Here is a 22098-nt window from a genome sequence, read left to right as displayed (position 1 = left end):
GCATGCTTTCATATTTTTAAAACTTGATACGTATAGTTCTTATTAGATTTAAATATGTATAAAGCCCATAATTTCTGGCAAATCGTAAATATATACATATTAAAATTAAGCTGTACCATTGCTTTTTAAAATGTGTCTGATGGAATCAAATAGATATCAAAGTGATTTGATATCTACCTTAACTTCTTTTTAAAAAATCATGAACTAGCTTCTCTTTAATGATCCGAAATGCTATATAGTCCCTTTTCTTCTTGAATTACTAATTCTATTCTACTTTCCTTACAGTGTTTGTGCTCATGCAATATAGTTTTACAGTTGAAAGTCTTTTATTGATCAACCATTGCAGTAAAACCCTTGTGCATGCACTTAAGTGTTTAAAATTTCCTGAGACCATAAGGAAATCTTAAAATGTCTATTACGTGTTTTGAAAGGTAATTTGTTAAATGTAAAATAAAAAGGCTGTTTTTTCCTCCAACTAGATAATATATCTAGGGATGAGTGTTACTTGTTGATAGAATGAAATAGAAGCAGCATCTATTTCTTTTCTTGTTTTCCATTTTTGTAGATATAAGTGCATTTTCATATAAATCAAGTAGATGGGAATGCAAGGAGCTTTGTTATAGCGATCTCCTTGAACTCTTTGCTCTCCTTCTGAGTTATTGGATAAAAATTGTGTATTAATCTATCACCAAAAAATATTTCTGATGATCTGCCAGTGGATAGGTAATTAGGTCTGCTGTCAGTTTTATTGACAGTAAAGACCACAGTGTTAGAGAGATGTCTTAAGGTGCCAGGCACAGGCACTGGTAGAGTGCATAGGAGCTTGATGATTATAGATGTTCCATCTACCGTGTTGTGTGCTTTGCTCCACTGCTGCTTGTCTCCTCAGGTGCAGCCCAGAGAAGGAGAGAGTTGGGTTCAGTCAGGGTTGAATTTTTACCACATGTGTGTTAACTATAAGACACAAGAAATATGAAATAATAGATGGTGGGATCTAAGCTGGACAAGGAAAATGGTGAAAGAAGACGGCTGAGGGACTGGGGCAAAGTAGACAAGAGAAAGTAAAGGGAAGGCTTTTTAAGGTGGATGATTGATTGGAATAGTTGAAGTGGCAAACAGGAAAAAGGGGAAGTTGTGGTCAGATGTGTGATTCAGTGGTTTTGGAGGTGGAGCACTAACGATTCATGAACATGTCCAAGATATGGCCATGATGTGAAGTTCATGAACTTTATTTGTTCGTGAACAAATCGCTGAAGATAGGTTTACAGAAATAGGTGGCCATGGTGTCAAAAGGTTTGTCCATGTTGATTTTATAAGGAATGCAGGCAGGGCTTGGAGTGGAGAGAAAGAGTGTGGGGCAGTTGTCAACAGATTTGAACATGAGAGAAAGATTGGTAAAGGAGAACTAAGAGAGGGGAAAGATGCTCTTGAAACCTGAAAGGGCAGGTCTTAAATGAGCTTTGTATGTTCACAAGAAACTGGAGGAAAAGTGGTTTGGAAATGGCTATGGTGAGTGCAGAAGGTACCAAACTCATTCCCTAACCCTGGTGTATAAATACCTGGCATTTGAGAAGCATAGGAGAAGCCACGTCCTGGGGAAGAGCCCTAGTTGTAGGAGGGAGAAACTCAGAGCAGATATTGAAGACACAGGGGAGTTTGCTGCTTATGGAGTGGCGGTAACAAGAGGTCACAGTGAAGGGTTTCGGTAAAAAGAGAGTCGCGGGAGCTTGGTCAGGAACAAGGAAGCACAGAGCTCTATGAAGATAATGGTAGAGATTAAGACCCTAGTGTGTATGTGAGGAGCAAGGAAATTCTAGTTTGAGTGTCGACTGCAGAAAACAGAAAAGAGGGTAGGTGGATTTCTTCCAGCAGTCTTTGGGGAGTTAAGCCCTTGCCTAACTACTAAACATCTGCTGTAAGTTGATAGACGATGAGTGTCTTGCTTGGTCAGAATAATTGAGGCTTACGTGCTGCAGACATGCTGAATTATTATTTTAATATATTTTTGCTTTGTATTGCCAGTATATCTTTGGGATTATTTTTGCATCTATATTATTATTATTATTATTATTATTATTATTATTATTATTATTGTGAGGAAGATCAGCCCTGAGCTAACATCCATGCCAGTCCTCTTCTTTTTGTGAGGAGGACCGGCCCTGAGCTAACATCTATTGCCACGCCTCTTCCTTTTTTTTTTTCCTTTTTTCTCCCCAAAGCCCCAGTAGATAGTTGTATGTCATAGCTGCACATCCTTCTAGTTGCTGTATGTGGGACGCCGCCTCAGCATGGCCGGACAAGCGGTGCGTTGGTGAGGGCCCAGGATCCGAACCTGGGCCGCCAGTAGCAGAGCGCGCGCACTTAACCGCTAAGCCATGGGGCCGGCCCCCTGCGTCTATATTATTAAACAACATTGGCTTGCAATTTCTCTCTTTGTTTGCGTATCTGTGTTTGTATATCTGTGTGCACTTTGTCAAGGGTTGGTATGAGGATTATGCTAGCTTCCTAGAAATAAAGTGTCCATTCTTTCTCCACGTTCTGGAGCTCTTTACCTAGTACAGACATTATCTGTTCTTTGTAAGTTGAAAAGAACTTTGCTATGAAATTCTCCGAAAGTGGTCTGTCTAATATGATATGTTAAGCACTTGAAATGTGGCTAGTACAACTGAGGAACTGAATTTTTTTTTGTGAGGAAGATCAGCCCTGAGCTAACATCCATCACCAATCCTCCTCTTTTTGCTGAGGATGATTGGTCCTGGGCTAACATCCGTGCCCATCTTCCTCTACTTTATGTGAGACAGCACCACAGCCTGGCTTAACAAGTGGTGCGTCATTGGGAGCCTGGGATCCGAACATGCGAACCCTGGGCCACCACAGCGTGCACACTTAACCACTGTGCCACCGAGCCGGCCCAGGAACTGAATTTTTAAATTCTTTATTTCTTATTTTTTTTTAATTTAATTTTTCATTTAAAAATTGATACTCATTTCAGTTTTGTAAAACTTTTAAGTGTTTTTGGAACAACCTGGGTATGTGAATCTACTTTTTGCAAATTATATAAAGTCTAAATATACAGATGAAGTATTTGTGGTGAAAATTTAGCGACCAGATTGGAATGTTCTCTAAATGCAAAACATATCCTGGATTTTAAAGATTAAGTACTAACAAAACTAAAATTACTAACTTTTATATTGATTTCATATATTAACATGATAATCTTTTATCATGGCTACCTATGTGGTTAAATAAAATATTTTATTAAAATTAATTTTACTTGGGGGCTGGCCTTGTGGCATAGCTGTTAAGTGCATGTGCTCCGCTGCTGGTGGCCCGGGTTCGGATCCCGGGCGTGCACCGGTGCACTGCCTATCAGGCCATGCTGTGGTGATGTCCCATATAAAGTAGAGGAAGTTGGGCATGGATGTTAGCCCAGGGCCAGTCTTCCTCAGCCAAAAAAAAAAAAAAAAGAGGAGGATTGGCGTAAATGTTAGCTCAGGGCTGATCTTCCTCACAAAAAAAAAAAATTAGTTTTACCTTTTCCTTTTTACACTTTTAGTGTGGCTATTAGAAAATTTAAAATTATATATATGGGTTGCATTCGTGACAGGCATTATATTTCTATTAGACAGCATGGTTCTGAACCATGAGCTTTCCTGAAAGGTTAGTAAAACTTCCTCAGTTTCTTCTAGAGTTGCTAGTTCATTCAGTTTTCTTGTCTCTCTAGAATAAATTTTGATTATATATATTTTCCTCAAAAACTGTTTATTTCAAATATATTTTCAAATATGTGAATGTAGTGCTTTACAAATATTATATTTATTTATTCATTTATTTATGGCTTTAATGGTAAATCAGCTCTCAGATATATTGATAAATTGTTTTTGTAATTTTTCACTAATTTTATATCTGCTTTGATATTTATTGATCCAAATATGTTTTTAGAATCATTGAATTTCTTTTCCTTATTTGTAAGAATTACATTTTTATTTTCTCTTCTGATAAAAAAAATCCCAGTTTTTTAAAAAGGGATATCATCAATGAAGAGAGAAGTCAATATTTATTTTATTTTATTTTCAGTTCCACAAACTATTTTTCCTGCAGTATATTGCCTTGCTTCTAATTAATTAGATACATTTTATCTACCAGTTTTACATTTCAGTATTTCACGTTCCATGAAACATTTATTCTCACAATATTGCATTTAAAAATGAAACAGGATATTTCCTGCATATATATTTCATTCTTCCTTGTCCTTTCTTGCTCTGCAATTCATTTTTTATGGAGAAAACAATCTCACTGTACTTAAAAAAGAATCGACAATAGATATAATGTATCTAGCATTTAACCTTGGTCCAGGGATGTGCTAACTTCTTGACTGAAATGATCCTATTTAGTCCTCGCAATAGCCCTGTGAAGTACTTACTGGTGGTAGCCCCAGTTTGCAGATGGGGAAACCAGACTAAGAGAGATCAGAAGCCCCCTCCAAGGTTTCCAGCTGTTGCCCTCAGGCTCACAAGCCCCATGCCAGAGATCACTCTGTTACTGTCTCATACACAGTACTAGAAAAATACAGCAGAGCTCTTGATAGCAGATGTATAGCCTCAGAATGTCAACATAGTTCATGCCAAGATTCAATTGTCAGCAATTATTACATGCAATTATATTCGGTGTTAATAAATTGCCCCGTGATGTACTACTACTATCCTCTGCATTTGGATTTCCCATGACAGCCTGCAAAAATCTTACATTTTTCTGCAGTGGGGTACACTTTCTATAAACAATTGTTTCCTTTAATCATTTTTAGGGGGTGGGGAAAATAGATATCAATTAGCCATTTTTAGTACCCATACTTTCAAATTAGAATTTTTTAAGTCTTACTTAATCAATAGAATGGCAGAAAAGGAGAAGTTTCCTGCAGTTTACTTCTTTGGGCAAGCAAAGGCAGACACCTGTCTTTTTGCCTCCAAACTGTATCCCATTTGGTATCAAATACCTTTTAAAATTAACTCAACTACAGTATAGTCTCTTTTAAAAAGATTTAGATATTTAATAACAACAAATGACCATGGTTCATTAATTCATGATTCTTTTCTTTCTTTTTTTTAAAGATAGTGTTTTTAGAAGAAGCATCCCAACAAGAAAAGCTGGCCAAAGAATGGGGCTTCAAGCCATGTGAAGTAAGAGAACTCAGCCACCAGTAAGTCTTAGCCAACTTCTTCTCTTTTACCATTAGCCAGTCTCCAATGATAAGAAACCTGCCTTGAGAGACAGAGAGACATTGGTTTGTTTGTTTTTGGAGGGGTGAGGTGGGAAGGAGTAGGTAAATATAGAACAGGAAGCTGTAGGACAGAAAGTTCAAGAACTGGAGGCTGCCATCATTCGTTTATTTATTCAGCAAATATTTGTCGAGCTTACTGTGTGCAAGAACTGGGATGTGGAGGTGAATATGCTCTATAAAGTCTTTGCCCTCCCAGGGTTTACAGCCTGTGGAGAACAGTGTAAACAAGGGCACAGATACATAAGCACGGCAGTGGTGGTTGCGATACCTTCTGTAAGGGAAGTGATGAGGGCGCGTGATAGAAGCTGTGGGAAGGAGAGCAGGGAGATGTGAGAGCAGTAACTCTGATAGTGTGGTTGGGGAAGACCTATCTCCACAAGGGCATCTGAGCTGCAATTTTATGTTCCAACTACTTTTAGCTATTTTTAATGTTTGTGCAAAATGTGTTTCCTATGAATGGCCTATTTGTTTCATAGCCTGGTTGATTTGTTTTATAGAAATGGGAATGCTTTTTTTAAACTCAAAGATTTGATCTTGTGTTAGGCCAAGTGTGTTTCCACAGTCCATAAAAGTTCCAAGGTCAATCAAAATCATTTTCATTCTAAAAACATGTTTATAACTTGGGAAGTGACTTTAGAGTAACATACTGAGAACACTGCACCAGGAATTACAGCACCTGGCTTGGATCCTCATGCTAGAGCTTTGTGGCTGTTAGATGTACAGCAAGCCACCTTCCTTCTTGAGCTTGTCTCCTAGGCTGTTAGCAAAAGGATTGTCCTGTATCATGTGGACGCCTCGTCCCCTGCAGCAGATCTGTGAGTTGGGTTACCCCTAAGGCTTTGAGGCCGAGGGCCAGCCACCGTCCAGAGATATGGGGTGACTAGTCGTAAAGTTTTGTTGCACTTACATTTGTACTCATATCTCCTACCTCCTTCCCTCTCGCTGCTGCCTCTCTATGGGCTTGGAAGCATGCGGGCAATGGGCATGGAGATGAATGCAATGAGCCTAGAGATAATTCCAGATACTTCTGCTATTACTGTCTACTTCCTCTTGCTAGAGTTTCATGAGAGTATAGGTTGAGGAACAACTGACATTTATAGTCACCTGCCTGTGTGCCTTAGGGATTAGAAGAAGGCTTGGGAGTGGACACGATGGAGCGGGAGGGGGTGAGAGGATACTGGAGTGGCTGGCGGATGGGGAGAGGGGTGAACACATCCATGGGTCTTTACATCCTTCTGTCCCTCTTTATGAGGCTGCTTTTGGAGTTAAATCCATCAAACAAATGCATATTCTCAGGGACTTGTAAGTACTACACACAGAAAAGTGGTAAGATAAGAAAAAATTTAAACTTTGGTGGAAGACTGAAGTCTTTGAAGAAAATTCATATTTAAAATGCAAAGTAATTCTTAAACACATAGGATATATGAAGCTGAATTTCTTTGTTAGGGTTAAAATACCACAGAAGACGATATCTCTGACAGTCTGTAATAGATTCAGTGTATCTTCAGGTCTATATCGGCATAATGTGGATTTTTTAAAAAAATAAACATTACAACTGGAGCATTCCGAGCAGTGCTTTGGTGGGAGTGGGTCAGATTGTGGCCATGGACCGTGGAGAGGTTGGCAGGGCCAAGATTAGGGTGAGGCGAGTGAGGCATTCCCCCTGGGCACAGAATTCAAGGGTGGTGCGAAGGGCAAAAAACTCAGTGATCAAGATAAGTAATAGTTTAACGAATATTTTTAAAAATCAAAATTAATGCAAAAAATCCACGATAAACAAAATACCAAAATTTTAAATACAGACGGGACATTGTTGTTTCTTTAACACCCTTGCATTTTTGTGCAACAAAACAGTCATTTTCAAACAGCCTGGGGCTCCCAGGCCTGGGACCATCACACCCCCTGCAGGTTGGTTTGGTGAGGGTTGACACTGGTGTGTGAATAGATTGGGCAACTCAGACTTTTGTATACAGTCACGTGTTTTGATTGTAGGGCTTTAATTAATGTTTTCCACTTGGTTAAAAGATGGGTGGATGTTTTGATAAGTGTCTATAGGGGCACACTGTTCTTCTTCCTCAGGTTCTAATACAGCCTGGCCAGCATTGCAGGTTTAGAATATGAAGTTGATGGTTTTTATCTGGAGGAAGTCGAGATTTTCTAAGGGAATTAAGTAAAGTGCAAAGAGGAAGGCTGAAAAGCGGAAGGAGAAAGGAGCGCTTCTTCACCTTCTGCTGCTTCAGCCTCCAAGCCACATCTCTGCTTTGCCTGCACCTTGACTTGTGATGGCTACGATTTAGCTGCAAGTGATGTCTTGAATGGAGAACTGAGTCCTAACCCTGGCTGGGCCACTAATGAATAGCATGTCTGAAAATGAGCTTGCCACCCAGAGCTTCCTTTCGCTCTCTCCGTAAAATGAATAGTTGGGCTCAGTGACCTTGAATCTCACGTGCAGTTCTGACAGTCCCCACTCTTGCGTGTGCCGATATCTGTCACAATCCTGGACTATAATTTTTGATTATGTGAATGTTCCTATTAATATGCCTTTCACAGTGCTTCCTGTTTCCTAAAAAGGATTGCTAGCTTTTCTGGACGGAAGTTACACTTCAGATGCAATAATTCCTTGCTCTTTTGTTGCCTCTGAAGACTTCGTAGCCTGAGTTATCGCCTTTGCTTCTTTCATCTCTGCTGCCCTTGGAACATGCTCGGGTTTCTCCAGCGTGGAAAACAAGTGACTTTCGTTCTTCCCTACATTACCATTCTAACTGTCACCACCAAATAGTTGTTGCCCACTACTTCCCCTAACACCTCTTTCTTGTGCGTGGCTCTGTCCTCAGCACCTCAGATAGTAGGATAGTAACTAAAACATACTAGAGACTCAGTAAGTACTTATATAATGAAGGCCTGAATCCATGTGAATTTGGGTACCTCCCCAATCATTGCACAGAAATGAGGTTTCTGGGTTTTTCCTGAGGCCACTTGTCCTTGACTCTTGCAGTTTTTGACAGTGGTCACTGTCCTGTACTCCCTCCCTTCATTGCTCTCCTCAATGCTCTCTGTCCTGGGTCTCCCTCTATCCTCCTGACAATGACTCTTCCAAGATGGAGCAGGACCTTCTTCCTCACTCTTACTCCTTAAGTGGAGGGTACTGCTGAAGGTTTAGTTTTGTTCTTCCTTCCGTAGAAATCTCTGGCACTGCCAATTTCTAGGACCAACTTCTAGAAGTGACAGAGGAGACTCTCAGATCTTAATCTCATCTGTAACTTTTGTGGCCTCTTATCCCACGTTTCCAATTGCTATTTGCAGACTTGGAGGTCATACTTTGACTGTAGGCTGAAGATGACATCAAATAGGCTTTCCTTCTATCGTCTCTGTACTTTGCCATGTGTTCAGCCTCACAGGCTCAAAAATGTACTCTCTTTGACTATTCCTCTCCTTTGCTTCCTAGAGCTAATAAAAGACCAAGTGCCTTCTCCTGTGTTCATCTGTTTCCTTTCTGTTCCCATCCCCATAATCTTTGTTCAGAAATCTCATGCTGGAGAGATTGCAGGAGTCTCCCTACGTGTGCCTGCCGCCACCAGGTTCGTCTTCCTAACCTTTAGGTTCAGTGTGTCACAGTTCTGCAAAGAAAGTAAAAAACAAAGAAACAAATACCATTATGATCCGCTCCCTTTTGGCTACAGAATAACAAATACATGTTAATTCACTAAACTGAATGTTCAAGACCCTTTCTAAAACAACTTTTTTTGTAGTTTTTAGGAAACATTTTTATATAGTAAAACGCATAGATCTTAGTTATATAATTTGATAAAGTTTGACAAATATAGATACCTATGTAACCAACACACCAATCAAGATATAAAACATTCCTATCATCCTAGAAAGTTCCTTTGTACTCCTTCCAGCCCCTCACCGTTTGATTTCTATCACATAGATTACTTTTGACTGTTTTTGAACACTATTTAAATGGAATAACTCAATATATACTCTTTTATGTCTGAATTCATTCGACATAATGTTTTTGAGATTTATCTGTACTGTTGTGTGTATCAGTAGTTCATTCTTTTTCTTTGCTGAATAGTATTCCATTGTGTCATGTCAATATACCACAGTTTATTTTCCTATGGTATTTGGACTATTTCCAATTTGAGGCTAGTATGAATAAAGCTACTATAAACATTCTTGTACAACCCTTTTTGTAAACATATGTTTTGTTTCACTTGGGTAAATCACTAAGACCCTTTCTATTTTGACCAGAGCTACCTCTCTCTTTCTTTCCACCTTTCCTTTCTGTCTCTCTCTCTCTCTGTCACACACACATGCACACACACACACAGATGCCCTCACTCTTCCCTAATTCCTCAACTAGATTATAATCCCTTTGAGGACAAGAAGATGTCTTATTTCTCTTTGAACTCCCTACAAGGCTTAGCAGAGTTTCTTAAACATAGTAGGTGCTTGGGAAATATTATTTGATTGAACAATTCAACTACATGAAGAAATCACACTGCATCCCATTTTTCTGCTGGTGGAGACAGTAAACGCCCCAAGGACTGAAGTATCCTGCAGAGCTCAGTGACTGACACCTGAGGGGAATCCGTATTTCATCCTCCCTCTCTGCACCCCGCCCCCACTGTAAGCCCACATTGTAGGCCCTTCTTGCCATGCTTACAGGTTGTCATGCTCTTCATTTCCAGAGTGAATGAAGAATTCTGTCACGCAGAGGGCAGTGACAAGGGTACTGAGTCTGCAGACGAACTACCTGGGTTTGAGTCCAGGCTCCAGAGCTGACTAGTTGAATGATTACTTTTTTCAAGCTATTTAAATTTCCTGAGCTTCAGTTTACTCTTATGCAAATGGGGATAACAATACTACTTCATAAGTTTTTTGTGAGCGTTGCATCATCATCACAGCTAATATTTTTTGTTGGCTTTCCATTATCTAGCTCAATCCTCAATCCTCACAACAGCCCTATGGCACTACTACTATCTCCATTTTACATAAGGGGAAACTGAGTCACAGAGAGGTTACATAACATGTTGAATAGCCCACTGCTGTTTTATGGTGGGGCCTGAACTCAAAATCAGGCAGTCTGAGTCAAGAATGTATATACTTAACCCTTATAATAAACTGCCTCCAACAAAGAATATGATGCACAGAAAACGCTGTGCCCGGTGCCCAGTACATGTACGTCTTCAGCAAACATCACCTGCCCTCACCATCATCATTATCATTATCACCACCGTTCCTAGTTCTCATTTTTTAAAAATAAAGCATATAAAGAAGATCATGGCTTTATTTGTCTTCCATTTAGGTAGTATACATTTGAATTGGTAGTGTAAGGGATTCTTTGTTATGTCAAATTTTAAGTTCAAGTTCCTTATGTATGTAAAATATAATTAATATCTACTTGAGGTGATGGTGCATACTATCTTTTAACAAATACCTGTTTGGATGAGATTAGACACTTAATAGACACAGTGAACTGGATTAGTTCTTTAGAAAAGCTTTAAGTATCTGTTAGCGTTGGGCTGCCTCAGTTCTGTGGGTAGTGTCTCTGAAAACTCTTAAGAACATCTTTCCAGGACTTCCTGTTATAAGAATTAACAGAAATGTGAAAATTAATTGGTGGATCAGAGTACCAGCAGGAGTGATCAGAAGCACGGGGAGAATGGTGGTCATAGCGTTGCAACTGTATCTTCTCTTGACTTTACACCACTCACCCACTGATACTCTTATCACCTAAGATTGCTGTCTCTAACCAGCCTCAGTTTCCTCTGGCTGCTGCCCCTACATCACGTGGGAAAGGGCTAGATTGCTAGTCAGCTAAGGTCCAGATGACCATTAGGTCTAAAATGGTGGCCACTCTGTTTCTCGTCTTCAGTCACCCTTAGTTGCTGTGTGCACTTCCTCAGCATGGCTCTAGAAGTTTTGAAGCCCTCCTGTCTCATCTTTGCTCTCTGTCCTGCAGCCCCCAATTATGAGAACAAGGTCACAGGATGAAATCATAGCTTCTCTGATATCTTGTGCGACGACTGCTTTCCTTCTGCTCAATGCTGTGCTTTTTTCTTCCTTCATCATCTTTTGTTAACTTCACAGCTGCCCTTGCAACTTAAGAGCTGTCTTCCTCCTAGCAGAGCTTTATTGTTACTTCCTGACCTCTAAATAATAGTATAATTTACAGTCGTCTGATTGCGTCAGCTCTAAACCTGGGTGGGGTGATGGTACATCATTCCAAGAGAAAATGTGATTTAAAGATATGGGAAATGACTACAGATGTTATTAAATTCTTTTCCTCTCATCTTCATTTCCAGTGAGTTCTTCATACCTGGGCTGGTTGATACGCACATCCATGCCCCTCAGTATTTTTTTGCTGGGAGTAATGTGGACTTGCCACTTTTGGAGTGGCTGACCAAGTACACCTTTCCCACAGAACACAGATTCCGGAGCATCGACTTTGCTGAAGAAGTATATACCAGAGTTGTCGTAAGTATCCCGATTTTGAGTATTGGTGTATTATGTCTGGTCATCTATAGAAACATCCATTCCTTGAGGCAAATTTAAATTATAAAACTCAGGCAGTTAAGGCTAGAATGGACTATAGAGATTTTTTTATTTCTTTCACAAGCCAGGTAGGTTTGTGACCACCTCACCTTCACAGCTAGTCACTAGCAAAGACAGAACTTGAATCCAAATTCCTGAGTCCCCTGGGCTTCCATTACTCTCTTTTACGTATTGTGTTTTACTTTACTAAATTTGGGTTTAATGCATATGTGTGTTCTCTTACTCCTGCCAATCCACAATACTGTCCTAGGGACCATATGGAATAGCTGTGTAACCTTTGGAAAGTTCTGTGACTCATTTTCCCCATCTGTAAAAAAATAGAGATAATGATAGTACCTACTTCATATGATTATTATGATTATGATAATTAAGCAAGTTAGTAATAACGTGAGATTCTTAGAATAGTACCTGACACATGGTAAGTACTCTATGTGTTTGCTTTAAAAAAATACCCAAGGAAATTTCAAATTAAAATTTCAAATTACAGTTAGAAGGACGTCACATTATTTTGGTACCTTCGCAAGGAGGGAAAATAGGATCGCCCCCAATTGCAGGGCATGTGGAGATGTGATGAGCATGAGCACCACTAGAGGGAACTATGGAGCTAGTTCAGTCATTGAACAGCAGCTGCGGTTGTGTGCCCACCATGTATTGAAGGCTCTGAAAATGTCCTTCCTTCCACTCTCTCAAGAAAATTAGTTCCCTTCTTTTTACTCCAGCCCTGTGCCCACTCCACTCAGCAACCAGAAACAGCTTCTGCAGTTGAGAATTAAAGCCGCAAATACCTTCCTATCTGACCACTACCTCCTGTCATTCAGCATACTTAGTCTGAAGATTCCTGCATTTTTGTTGGACCCATTGATGGGTTTTCTCCTAAAGCGATGGCTATGTGATGGTGACAATATTATAAGCCTTATACAGTGACTTAGCCATCCTGCCAGTTTCCCTGGTCTTGCGTCATTCAAGCCTTGAGGAGTAAAAGCAAGCTCTATCATTTATACACTTTCCTCACTTAATTATAAATTCAGTGTAATTGTGGATCTTACATATTTAGCATGCATCCACATGACACCAGAAAAACTGAGAAGTGCTAAAGCTGTGTATGAAGTTGCTGGCGCATTGTGTTAATGGATTGTGTTAACCACGCTAAATCTTTTTATTCTCAAAATTTATTTATACCTTGCATTGTTCTAAAAAGAGTTTGAGATGTTTTAAAATTACATAGTATACAACAGAAGAAAATGAGTCACAAAATCACAGCAAAGGAAGAAAAGGGGGGAGGATAAATAAAATAAAACCAAGAAGTAAGTGTATGCCATGGGGGTCCATGCACTTGTTAGAATTTGTCACAAATTTAGCTTTAAGTATCTAACAGCTGACCCAGAGAGGGAAATCAATTTTGAAATTTACTCTGTATGTATGATAAAAAATAAAACATTTGTTAAGATAAAGCATATCTATTCCTCATACTGAAATTTAAGAAAATTAATCCCAATATTTCAATATAGTTACATGCTACGTTGACAAAATCTATATTTTCGAGGTGCTATAGTATCAAAAAGTACTACATCAGTCTTTTATGTTTAGAGAGAGTATTTAGAACTATCTATCCTCAGGCACTACTCCACAAATATTATTTCTTACATCAGAGATTTGTTTAAGTATTTGATGCCAAGGAGTACAAAATGGGTGTTATTTTCTACAAATGTTTGCAGTGTTTCTAGTTATGTTTCTGATTATGAGCGGGCCCACACACTTTAAGAGTTGGATGAGCAGAGGGTATGGTTAACCTCTGTTTAAGAAAGTTGAGATATGTTAACTACAACCTGTCCCTAGGCTGGAGACTGCCCATGGCAATGTAAAGGTGTATGAAGGCAGTACCCATGAATAGAACCAAGAATTTTTTTTATTTTCTTTCTGAGAAAACAGTCCTAGATCTACACTTCAACAAATGGGCAATCAAGTCCCAAGAGTTTTGCACCATAGATTTTGATAGTGATCATTCAATCTGCAAATAATTTTAAGTATATATTAGCAAACATCTCCTGAGATTATTAAGAAAAAAATCCCAGTAAGTCAATCCTGGAATATCTCCCTGTAAACATTGCAAACTGGGTGAGGGATTGCAGTTTCAAACTGGACTGTAATGAACTAAAAAGACTAGAAAGTTCAGGAATCTATGTATTATATGACAGACATGGGACTGGAGAGTGAGGTTCCTGGTAAATGTGCCAAGACAAACTAGGTGCAAATATTCTCCTGGATAATAGAATGAATATGCTTACTCTACGGGGTTGTCAAAGATTCCACAGATGAATCCAGATAATTCCAAAGGGGTATCAGGTCATTAAAGTACAAAGTGAAAAGACAGGGAGTCAGGTCACTCATTTTCCCCTATTTTAGCTCATAGCAATTGTCTGATCTGTTAAGGGGCCATTGCTACTGGCCTTGAAGATCATGGTTCATCTTAAGTTTGGAATCTACTTTGAGCTCAAAAAGCTTGGTCTCAAGACCCTTCTTGTCAAGAATGGAAGGCTGAGGAAAGGTTGGGAAACACAGCCAACAGTTTGATGCTATTTCTTTATAAATGGGAAACATATAAAATCATCATTAATGGAAAAGCCCTTTCAAAAGCTTATGAGAAACTAGGGTGGAATGGGGTCTGGAACATAAAATAGATGAAGAGGGAAGTAGCTGCAGTTTAGATGGCCTGTCTAGTAAGATTTTTAAGCCAAACTCTTATTTTTTTCAATTACATAAGTCACACACAGGTGGCTAGTTTGTTAAATAGGCTGAACTCGATGGGAACAAACAGGAGTAGCTTCGAGAATTCTTTTCTTCCTTCTTTCCCTCCTTTCCTTCCTCCCTTCCTTTTTTTCCCCCTCTGTGGGCTCTCCCTGTCCTGTCCCTCTGTGGGATCTCCCTGTCCTCTCCTTTAATTATAATTTGGGCAGATTCTAGAACTTTCTAGTCTTTCTAATTCCTTCCAGTCCATCCAGAAGCTTTTCTGGATGAGAAGCTTTTCTCCCCCTGACTCAGAGGAAGGACTCGCTGTTGTTGTCTATCTGGGTTGTAATTCCATTGTCCTCGTTGCTAAATAGCCGAAATTTTCCATTTTGATTTCATCGTCAAGCCTAGGTTTTAGGAAGATGTTTAAAATTTTGAGAATTTAGAGAATGTTAGATTACGCTTCTGTTTTAATTTTGAGTTTCATTTTATTCTGGTTAGTAAATGGAACTTGTGTGATTATTTTTCTTGGGAATTAGTTCACTGTTCTTTTATGACCTAACAAAAGGTCAATTTTTATTCTGTACACTTTTTTAAATACGATGTTTTCTCTGTCGATATGACACTTTTATATCTCTATTAGATTAAGTTAAAAGTGTTAAACATTTTCTATCATTTCCCTCTATCTTCTCCCATATAACAAGGCAAGAACCTTACATACTCTTCCCTTCTTTGTGGTATGACCCCCCACCATGTCCTGTGTTATAGCATCTGAGATTTTAGTTCCAGTTAATTTTTTTCACCATCTATATTTAATTTAAAGTAAGTTTTAACTTTTAAATTTAATATCTTAAAATTTATCTTAATTTAATTCCAGTTTGTTATTTTTCAACATCTGCACTTAATTTAACAAAGAGCTTTACTTTTTCTTTTGCTATTTAGATCCCTTGTTTTGCTTTTAGATTCATTTTTCATTTTCTTGTAATATAGCCTCTGATAATTCTTTTAATAATTCTTTTTAATAATTCATTTGAAATGATACACATTTCAAATCTTTGAATTACCAAAAAGTGGTTTTACTTTGTTCTGACTCTTGAATGATGCGCTTTAGCTGTAGGGAGAATTCTATTTGAAATTATTTGCCCACCAGCATCCAGTGTGCTGATGTCAATCTGATTCTCATTCCTTTTTAGCTAATTTACTGGCCTACAGGATTTGCTTCATTCTTGGTGTTCTGAAATTTCACTTACAGATCTTTTTTTCAGTTCATTCTCTTTAATATATAGTTATTTCAGTATGAGAACTCCTGTCTTCCATTGTGGGAAATAAATTTCTCTCTCTCACACAAATTCATTCTCTCTCTCTCTTTCTCTCTGTGTCAGTATATTCTTCCCTCCAATCTGCTCTTTCTTTTGGTAACTCCTGTTAGAAAAATGTTGACACTTCTGTATATCCTTTCGTGCTACATTCTTACAGAATGCCGTGGCCCAATTTTGCAAGTTATTAATTCACTCTTGTGTTATAATAGCCTGTTCCTCTTTCAAGGATACAGTGTCCCATCTTGTTCATTTAAGGATGATAATTTAGTTCATTTTATACCTCTTGTTGCTTTAGTAATTCTGCTTCTTCAGGTGTTCATTCAGCGGATATTTTCTGAGCACACACTAGGATCCAGGCACTTTTCTAGTTGCTGGAGTTGAATTCGATGCCTCTGTCATGGTATTAGCTTCTCTCCTGGATTTGTGATTCGGATAGAGAGCTAGCCCACCCTTTTCTGTGGCTGACAGGCTCTAAACATTCTCCACTGGCAGCCAAACTTATTTTCTTTCACATGCAAAGTGTCTTAAAATTTGAAAAGATTGACATAAAAATCCAGATTTCCTTCTCTTGACCTTTGGGACTAGCTGATATCACTGGGCTCTCATTTGCTTTTTTTCAACAATTGGCTGAAGCTGAGTGGAGGCAGCTAAGATAGAGCTTGTTCTTCCTTATTATCTTAAGTCCAAACTACTTTGTTCCTGCAGACATTCGAGTTGCTAACCCAACCCCTGTTCTAGTCAAGAGAGCTCTCTTATTTCACAAATGAGGAAGCTGATGTTGAGAAAGTAATCTTTCTTAAGGTCACATGGCTCATAATATGCAAGAAGCAAGTGAGAACCCGGTCGGGAGGGTTTTCCTCTGCGATTTATTTATTTATTTATTTAGTTAGTTAGTTAGTTAGTTAGTTAGTTAGTTAGTGAGGAGGACTAGCCCTGAGCAAACATCTGATGCCAATCCTCCCCTTTTTTCTTGAGGAAGAGTGGCCCTGGGCTAACATCCGTGCCCATCTTCCTCTACTGTATATGGGACGCTGCCACAGCATGGCTTACCAAGTGGTAAGTCGGTGCACGCCCAGGATCCTAACCGGTGAACCCCGGGCCACGGCAGCAGAGCGCGCGCACTTAACCACTTGCGCCACTGGGCCGGCCCCTCCTCTGCATTTTAGAAAGCTTCTGCTGTGTCTGGGGGCTGGGAGCATGGGGGATATCTTTGTACCTTCCTCTCGATTTTGCTGTGAACCTAGCTAACCTAAATTGTCCTGACAATAAAAAGAAGAAAAAAAAAAACTTCTACTAAAGACAGACCTCACTCAGGTCAACCAGTACTTTTTCCAAGTGCTCAGACAGATCAGGCAATATCAGCGTCACTTTATTTCTCGAAATCTTCCCACTGCCTCCCATTCCCTGTTTCTCTCTGGTCAGGATTCTCTAGCACTGCTGTAATCTGGGCGTTCCCCTCTCCCCTGGGTTTAATTCCAGTTTTCTGGATCCAGGAATTCCTTTTCTTTGCATCACTCTCTCATTTTGTTAGAACGCATCTTCTAGGAGCTTCCAAAGAAGGGAAAAATTTTCAAGTCTTCGTATATCTCATTATATCTCTTTTCTACCTTCATACTTGACTGGTAATTTACCAGGGTATAAAATTCTACATTAAAAATAACTTTCCTCCAGAATTCTGAAGGCTTTGTTCCTCTGCTTTCAGCATCACTGGTGATAAATCCAGTGCCATTGTGATTCCTGTCGTGTGTCTGTGACTGCTTTTCTTTTCCTGGAAGCTTTTAGTATCTTCTCTTTACTTGTAGACTTAATATCTCACAATTGTGTGCCTTACTTTGGCTTCTGTTTTTCATTCACTGTGTTGAGCATTCTATGAGGATTTGCACTTTGGAGAATAGTATTATTTTTCAGATAATTTCACCCCCTCCATTTCCTGTGCTTAAAAAATTTTTTTAGAACTCTTATTCTAAATGTTGGACCTCCTAGATTGAGCATAGTTTTCTTATCTTTTCACCCCTGGCTTCCATGTTTTTTCCCTGAGAAATTCTCTTCTAATTTACCCTACAACCCTTCTATTGACTTCCAAATTTTATTGTTAATATTTTTACATTCAAAGAGCTCTTGTTCTCTGATTTTCCTAGAATTCTCTTCTTGTCTTTTGGATAAAATATCTTCTTTTATTTCTTTGAGAATGTTAATCACAGTTTTTTTTTAATCAAGCTTCCTTCTGACCCTATAGATTGCCTGTTTTCTCCAAGATTATTTTCCAGATTCTTCCTTCATTCCCTTCTCCTCTCTCTTATAGTAGCTTTCCTCCAGTGTCTATTGAACTTCAAATGTACATTCATATTTAAGTGTGATGCTCCAAGACACAGACTGGAAGATCCGGGTAGGGGTAGCACTTGTTGACTGGTGAACTTTAATTATAGGATGAGCCGTGAAGGAGTAAACGGCCTTTTCATTGTGGGCCCCAAATATCATTGTGGGACATCTTTCTTCTACAGCCGTTCATCTTCTCTAGGAAAGAGTCCTTCAGTCCTGCCAGGAGTAGTGGGAGTAGTACGTGTGGTGTTTGGGGGAAGAAAAACGAAGGTCCCAGAGGTCAGCTGGATACCCACTTAAACTTCTTCTTTTCAGTCCGTGCCTCACCTGGTCCTGTGGGATTTGTACACTCTAAATACTACAAAGTTTTATTTAAATACGTTCTAAAAACCACTATGTAATTTCTACGAAGAGTGAATCTCTTCTGCAAAGCGCAGGTTAGGGGTGGTTGGCTGACTCCAACAGGGAGGAGCAAGGTCCTGTCGGAGTCTAATCATCTGTCTACAGACTTTTAGCCAATTCCCTGTAACAACCATGTGCGTCTCTCTCTCTCTCTCTCTCTTTCCAAGTGGCCCCTGGGTTCTCGTCCATGATTTTTTCTTCCAAGAAGATGTTGAAATGTTTCCTCTGCTCAAGTCTCTTCTCTTCTTATTCATTAATAAATTTTATACCCTTTTACTGTTATTTTGGTGGAAATTTGCTGAGAAAGGAAAACAGATACATGTGACCAATCTGCCGGGTTGAACTAGAAGTCTGGCTGGATAATTTTATCCTGTAAAAGATAGAAAAATTTCATTTATTCACTCCCAGATGCAATGAAGTTTGCATATCCTTAAACAATCCTAAAAAATAAAGAATTAATTAGTATCACATTTTATGAATTCTGCGACACAGAACTGTGTGAATCTGGGATATCAAAAGTATCAACATCTCTTCCAGCTAACACTTTTGAAATATAAATACTTTTGACATTTACCTTAACTGTATTTCATATCAAATGGCATACCTTTATATAAAAACATGTTAAAATTAAAAACTGGAATTTTATTTTCATCTGTATATGCCATGTGACTTTTCTGGGCTCAGGCGATTCATGGTTTTGTGATTTATTTTTAGAGGCGAACACTAAAGAATGGAACAACCACCGCTTGTTACTTTGCAACAATTCACACTGACTCATCTCTGCTCCTTGCAGAAATTACAGGTGAGGAGATGAAAGTCTGGTTTATGGGTGCATCAAGCAGACAGCCAGACAGGCCTGGCAATAACTGATACTTGTGAGCAGTCCTGCCTTTTAATTGCTAGAATTTGTGCATTGCATTGCTTGCAAGTAATTAGGTGTTTGCGTATCACTGTGGCCCTTGAATTTTTTTCTGTTGTCTAAGTAGTTTCAGTGTTTACTTTTCGCTTTTGGTTACAAAATGATGTGTATGGATCTGAATTTTGTGTATTAATTTAGGGCTTTTTGGAGCAGGTTTTCTAATTCTAACAGTGGCAACAGTTTATTGTAATCAAGAGATATGTCTTGGCTGTGGGCTAGACTCAAAGTATTGTGCTAGATGCAGGGAACACAATGAAACAGAAAATAGTCTCTGCCCTCGAGGAGCCAGATAGGCTTAATTGTTTAATAAGTACACATATTGATTAATAACTTTAGTGACAGATATAGTGCTCTTACTAGATGCCTGGTATTGTGAAAAGAACTCTACATGGATCATCTCAGCTCAGCTGCAAACAGCCTTTGAGGTAGTTTATAATGTCGTCATGTTAAGGGTGGATAAACTGATGCTCAGAGAGGTTATGTAACGTGCCCAGGTCACACAGCTCGTAAGCAGAGCTGAGACTGGATTTCGATGGATGGTTCCAAAACTCATACCCAGCATGGTGCCTAGCACATAACAGGTGCTCAGTAAATACTGTTGACTGATGTGCTGGCGCTGCTGCTTGCTGCCTAAGGTAGTTTATGCCAAAGGCCTGAGGGGTGATGCTGAAAGTAAAGATTGCCGTTTTTGGAGGAGACAGAGCGAACTCAGCGTTGGATCATCTGGGAAGATTTCATTAAAAGGGCCTTTAAATTGGGCTTTGAAGGGAAGGGGAGAAAGGAAAATGTCTTTCAGGCAGGAGAACTGGCATGGACAAAGGTATGGGGACAGGAACGTCCATGGTGGACACAGGAAGCAGGGCACAGAGTAGCTGAACTAGAGGAGAGGATTCATTGCTTGGTGGGGCAGGAGAGGAGCTTGGGCAGATGGGGTGGTTCAGACTGTGGAGAGATTCAAATACACATCAAAGACTCAAAAAGCGTTTTGAGCCAGATGAGGTAAGTGATGGAGGTGGTGTTTTAAGGAAGAGTAATCTAGTGGCCAGGTATTAAGATGAATTACAGGGGAGAGACAGAGGCAGAAAGGCTTCTCAAAGACTTACGACAAAGGTGGAGACATTGGAAAAACAAAAATTAACATTGCCCCATGTAGTTCAACTTTCCAGCTGAAATAGAACTCCTCTAGCTGCTCTGATGAGGACAAGGTTCTTTAGTGCTGAGAGCTGCTAATAGGACTAAGTAAAGTTCCCCACAGATAATAATATTGGTGTTGCTACAGTTAAGAATAGCGGCAGATGGCCGGCTCTGTGGCTTAGCGGTTAAGTGCGCGCGCTCTGATGCTGGCGGCCTGGGTTCGGATCCCGGGCGCGCCCCAAGGCACCACTTCTCCGTCCAGCGCGAGGCCGAGTCCCACGTACAGCAACTAGAAGGATGTGAACCTATGACATACAACTATCTGCTGGGGCTTTGGGGGGAAAAAAATGAATAAATAAAATCTTTAAAAAAAAAATAAAAAAAAAAAATAAAAAAAAAGAATAGCGGCAGCATCTGTTGTAAGCCCTGTGTGCCAGACACTTTATATACATCATTGGGTGTATTCCTCATACCCCTGCACATAGCAGAGGTCACTAGGCACATACAAACAAATAATATCCTCTGTTCTGGGAGTAATCAGAGGAACAAGGCATCAATGGAAGAGGCTTTACTACATACAGAATTGAGTGGGGTTTTGTGTTGTGATTGTTCTTAAATGGTGTGATGATCTTTTACATTCTCACTTATGTTTTTATAATGATTTTAATTTAAAAACATTTTTAAAAGGCTCAGGAAAGGCACTATGTAGGAAAGAAACATGACTAGATTCTTTTTGTGTGTGCCTTACAGATAAATTTGGGCAGCGGGCATTTGTGGGCAAAGTCTGCATGGATTTGAATGACGCTGTTCCAGAATACAAGGAAACCACAGAGGAATCAATCAAGGAAACAGAGAGGTGTGTTCCTCTTGATTTGTCCCATGGGCGGTCCCTCAACTGCCCTGATGGAGTTGGAGGTGGAGAGAGGAAACCTCTCTGAACTGGGAGGGATGAGCACATATGTCACTGTGTGGGTTTGCCCAACTTTATGAAATTAACCTGGTCCTAAAAAAAAAAATCATGGCATGTCAATACTCTTTTTGTATATGAAATGATATTTTAAAGACCCTGGGAACTTGTTATAGGAGTCCCAGGGTAAATCCCTTTGAAAAAGTGAAGTATTCTTTTTTAAAGTAAATGATTTACCCGTTCCCTCTCCTTTGTTATAGACCTGGGCTTCTCCTGTAGATTGGATTTGCTTTAAGTGTGTGTGGCCTGCTCATTAAATTATTTTGGGTTGTGGGTCATACTATTGCCTGAGATCGTGACTTTTTCTTATGTTCTTTTTATATTGCATTGGGATATTCCACTGATCCTATAAGTACTTTTTCTACATTTCTTTGATGGCTTTTCCATGGTGCCTTGAGGATTTGACAAGGAATTGTGTTGTATGACACTCAACATCCAAGACACATAGAAGAAAATTCTTTAGATTAAACCT

The 22098-nt window shown here is 39.4% G+C and overlaps 1 protein-coding gene across 2 annotated transcripts in view; it reads left to right on the top strand.

The window, feature by feature from the left end:
* GDA (guanine deaminase) overlaps nt 1–22098 on the top strand; it is a 208705-nt gene that overhangs the window by 157929 nt on the left and 28678 nt on the right. For both annotated transcript variants that reach the window (XM_087444482.1, XM_004439643.3), the window contains 4 exons: nt 5109–5197; nt 11590–11761; nt 19321–19408; nt 21410–21515. In XM_087444482.1, coding sequence (XP_087300608.1) covers nt 5109–5197; nt 11590–11761; nt 19321–19408; nt 21410–21515 — 455 coding nt within the window. The remainder of the gene's footprint in view (nt 1–5108; nt 5198–11589; nt 11762–19320; nt 19409–21409; nt 21516–22098) is intronic.

Source organism: Ceratotherium simum, chromosome 20 (genome assembly GCF_057802395.1).
Source record: "Ceratotherium simum simum isolate JZ-2026a chromosome 20, ASM5780239v1, whole genome shotgun sequence".
Lineage (NCBI taxonomy): Eukaryota > Metazoa > Chordata > Mammalia > Perissodactyla > Rhinocerotidae > Ceratotherium > Ceratotherium simum.
This window is presented reverse-complemented; position numbering and strand designations above follow the sequence as displayed.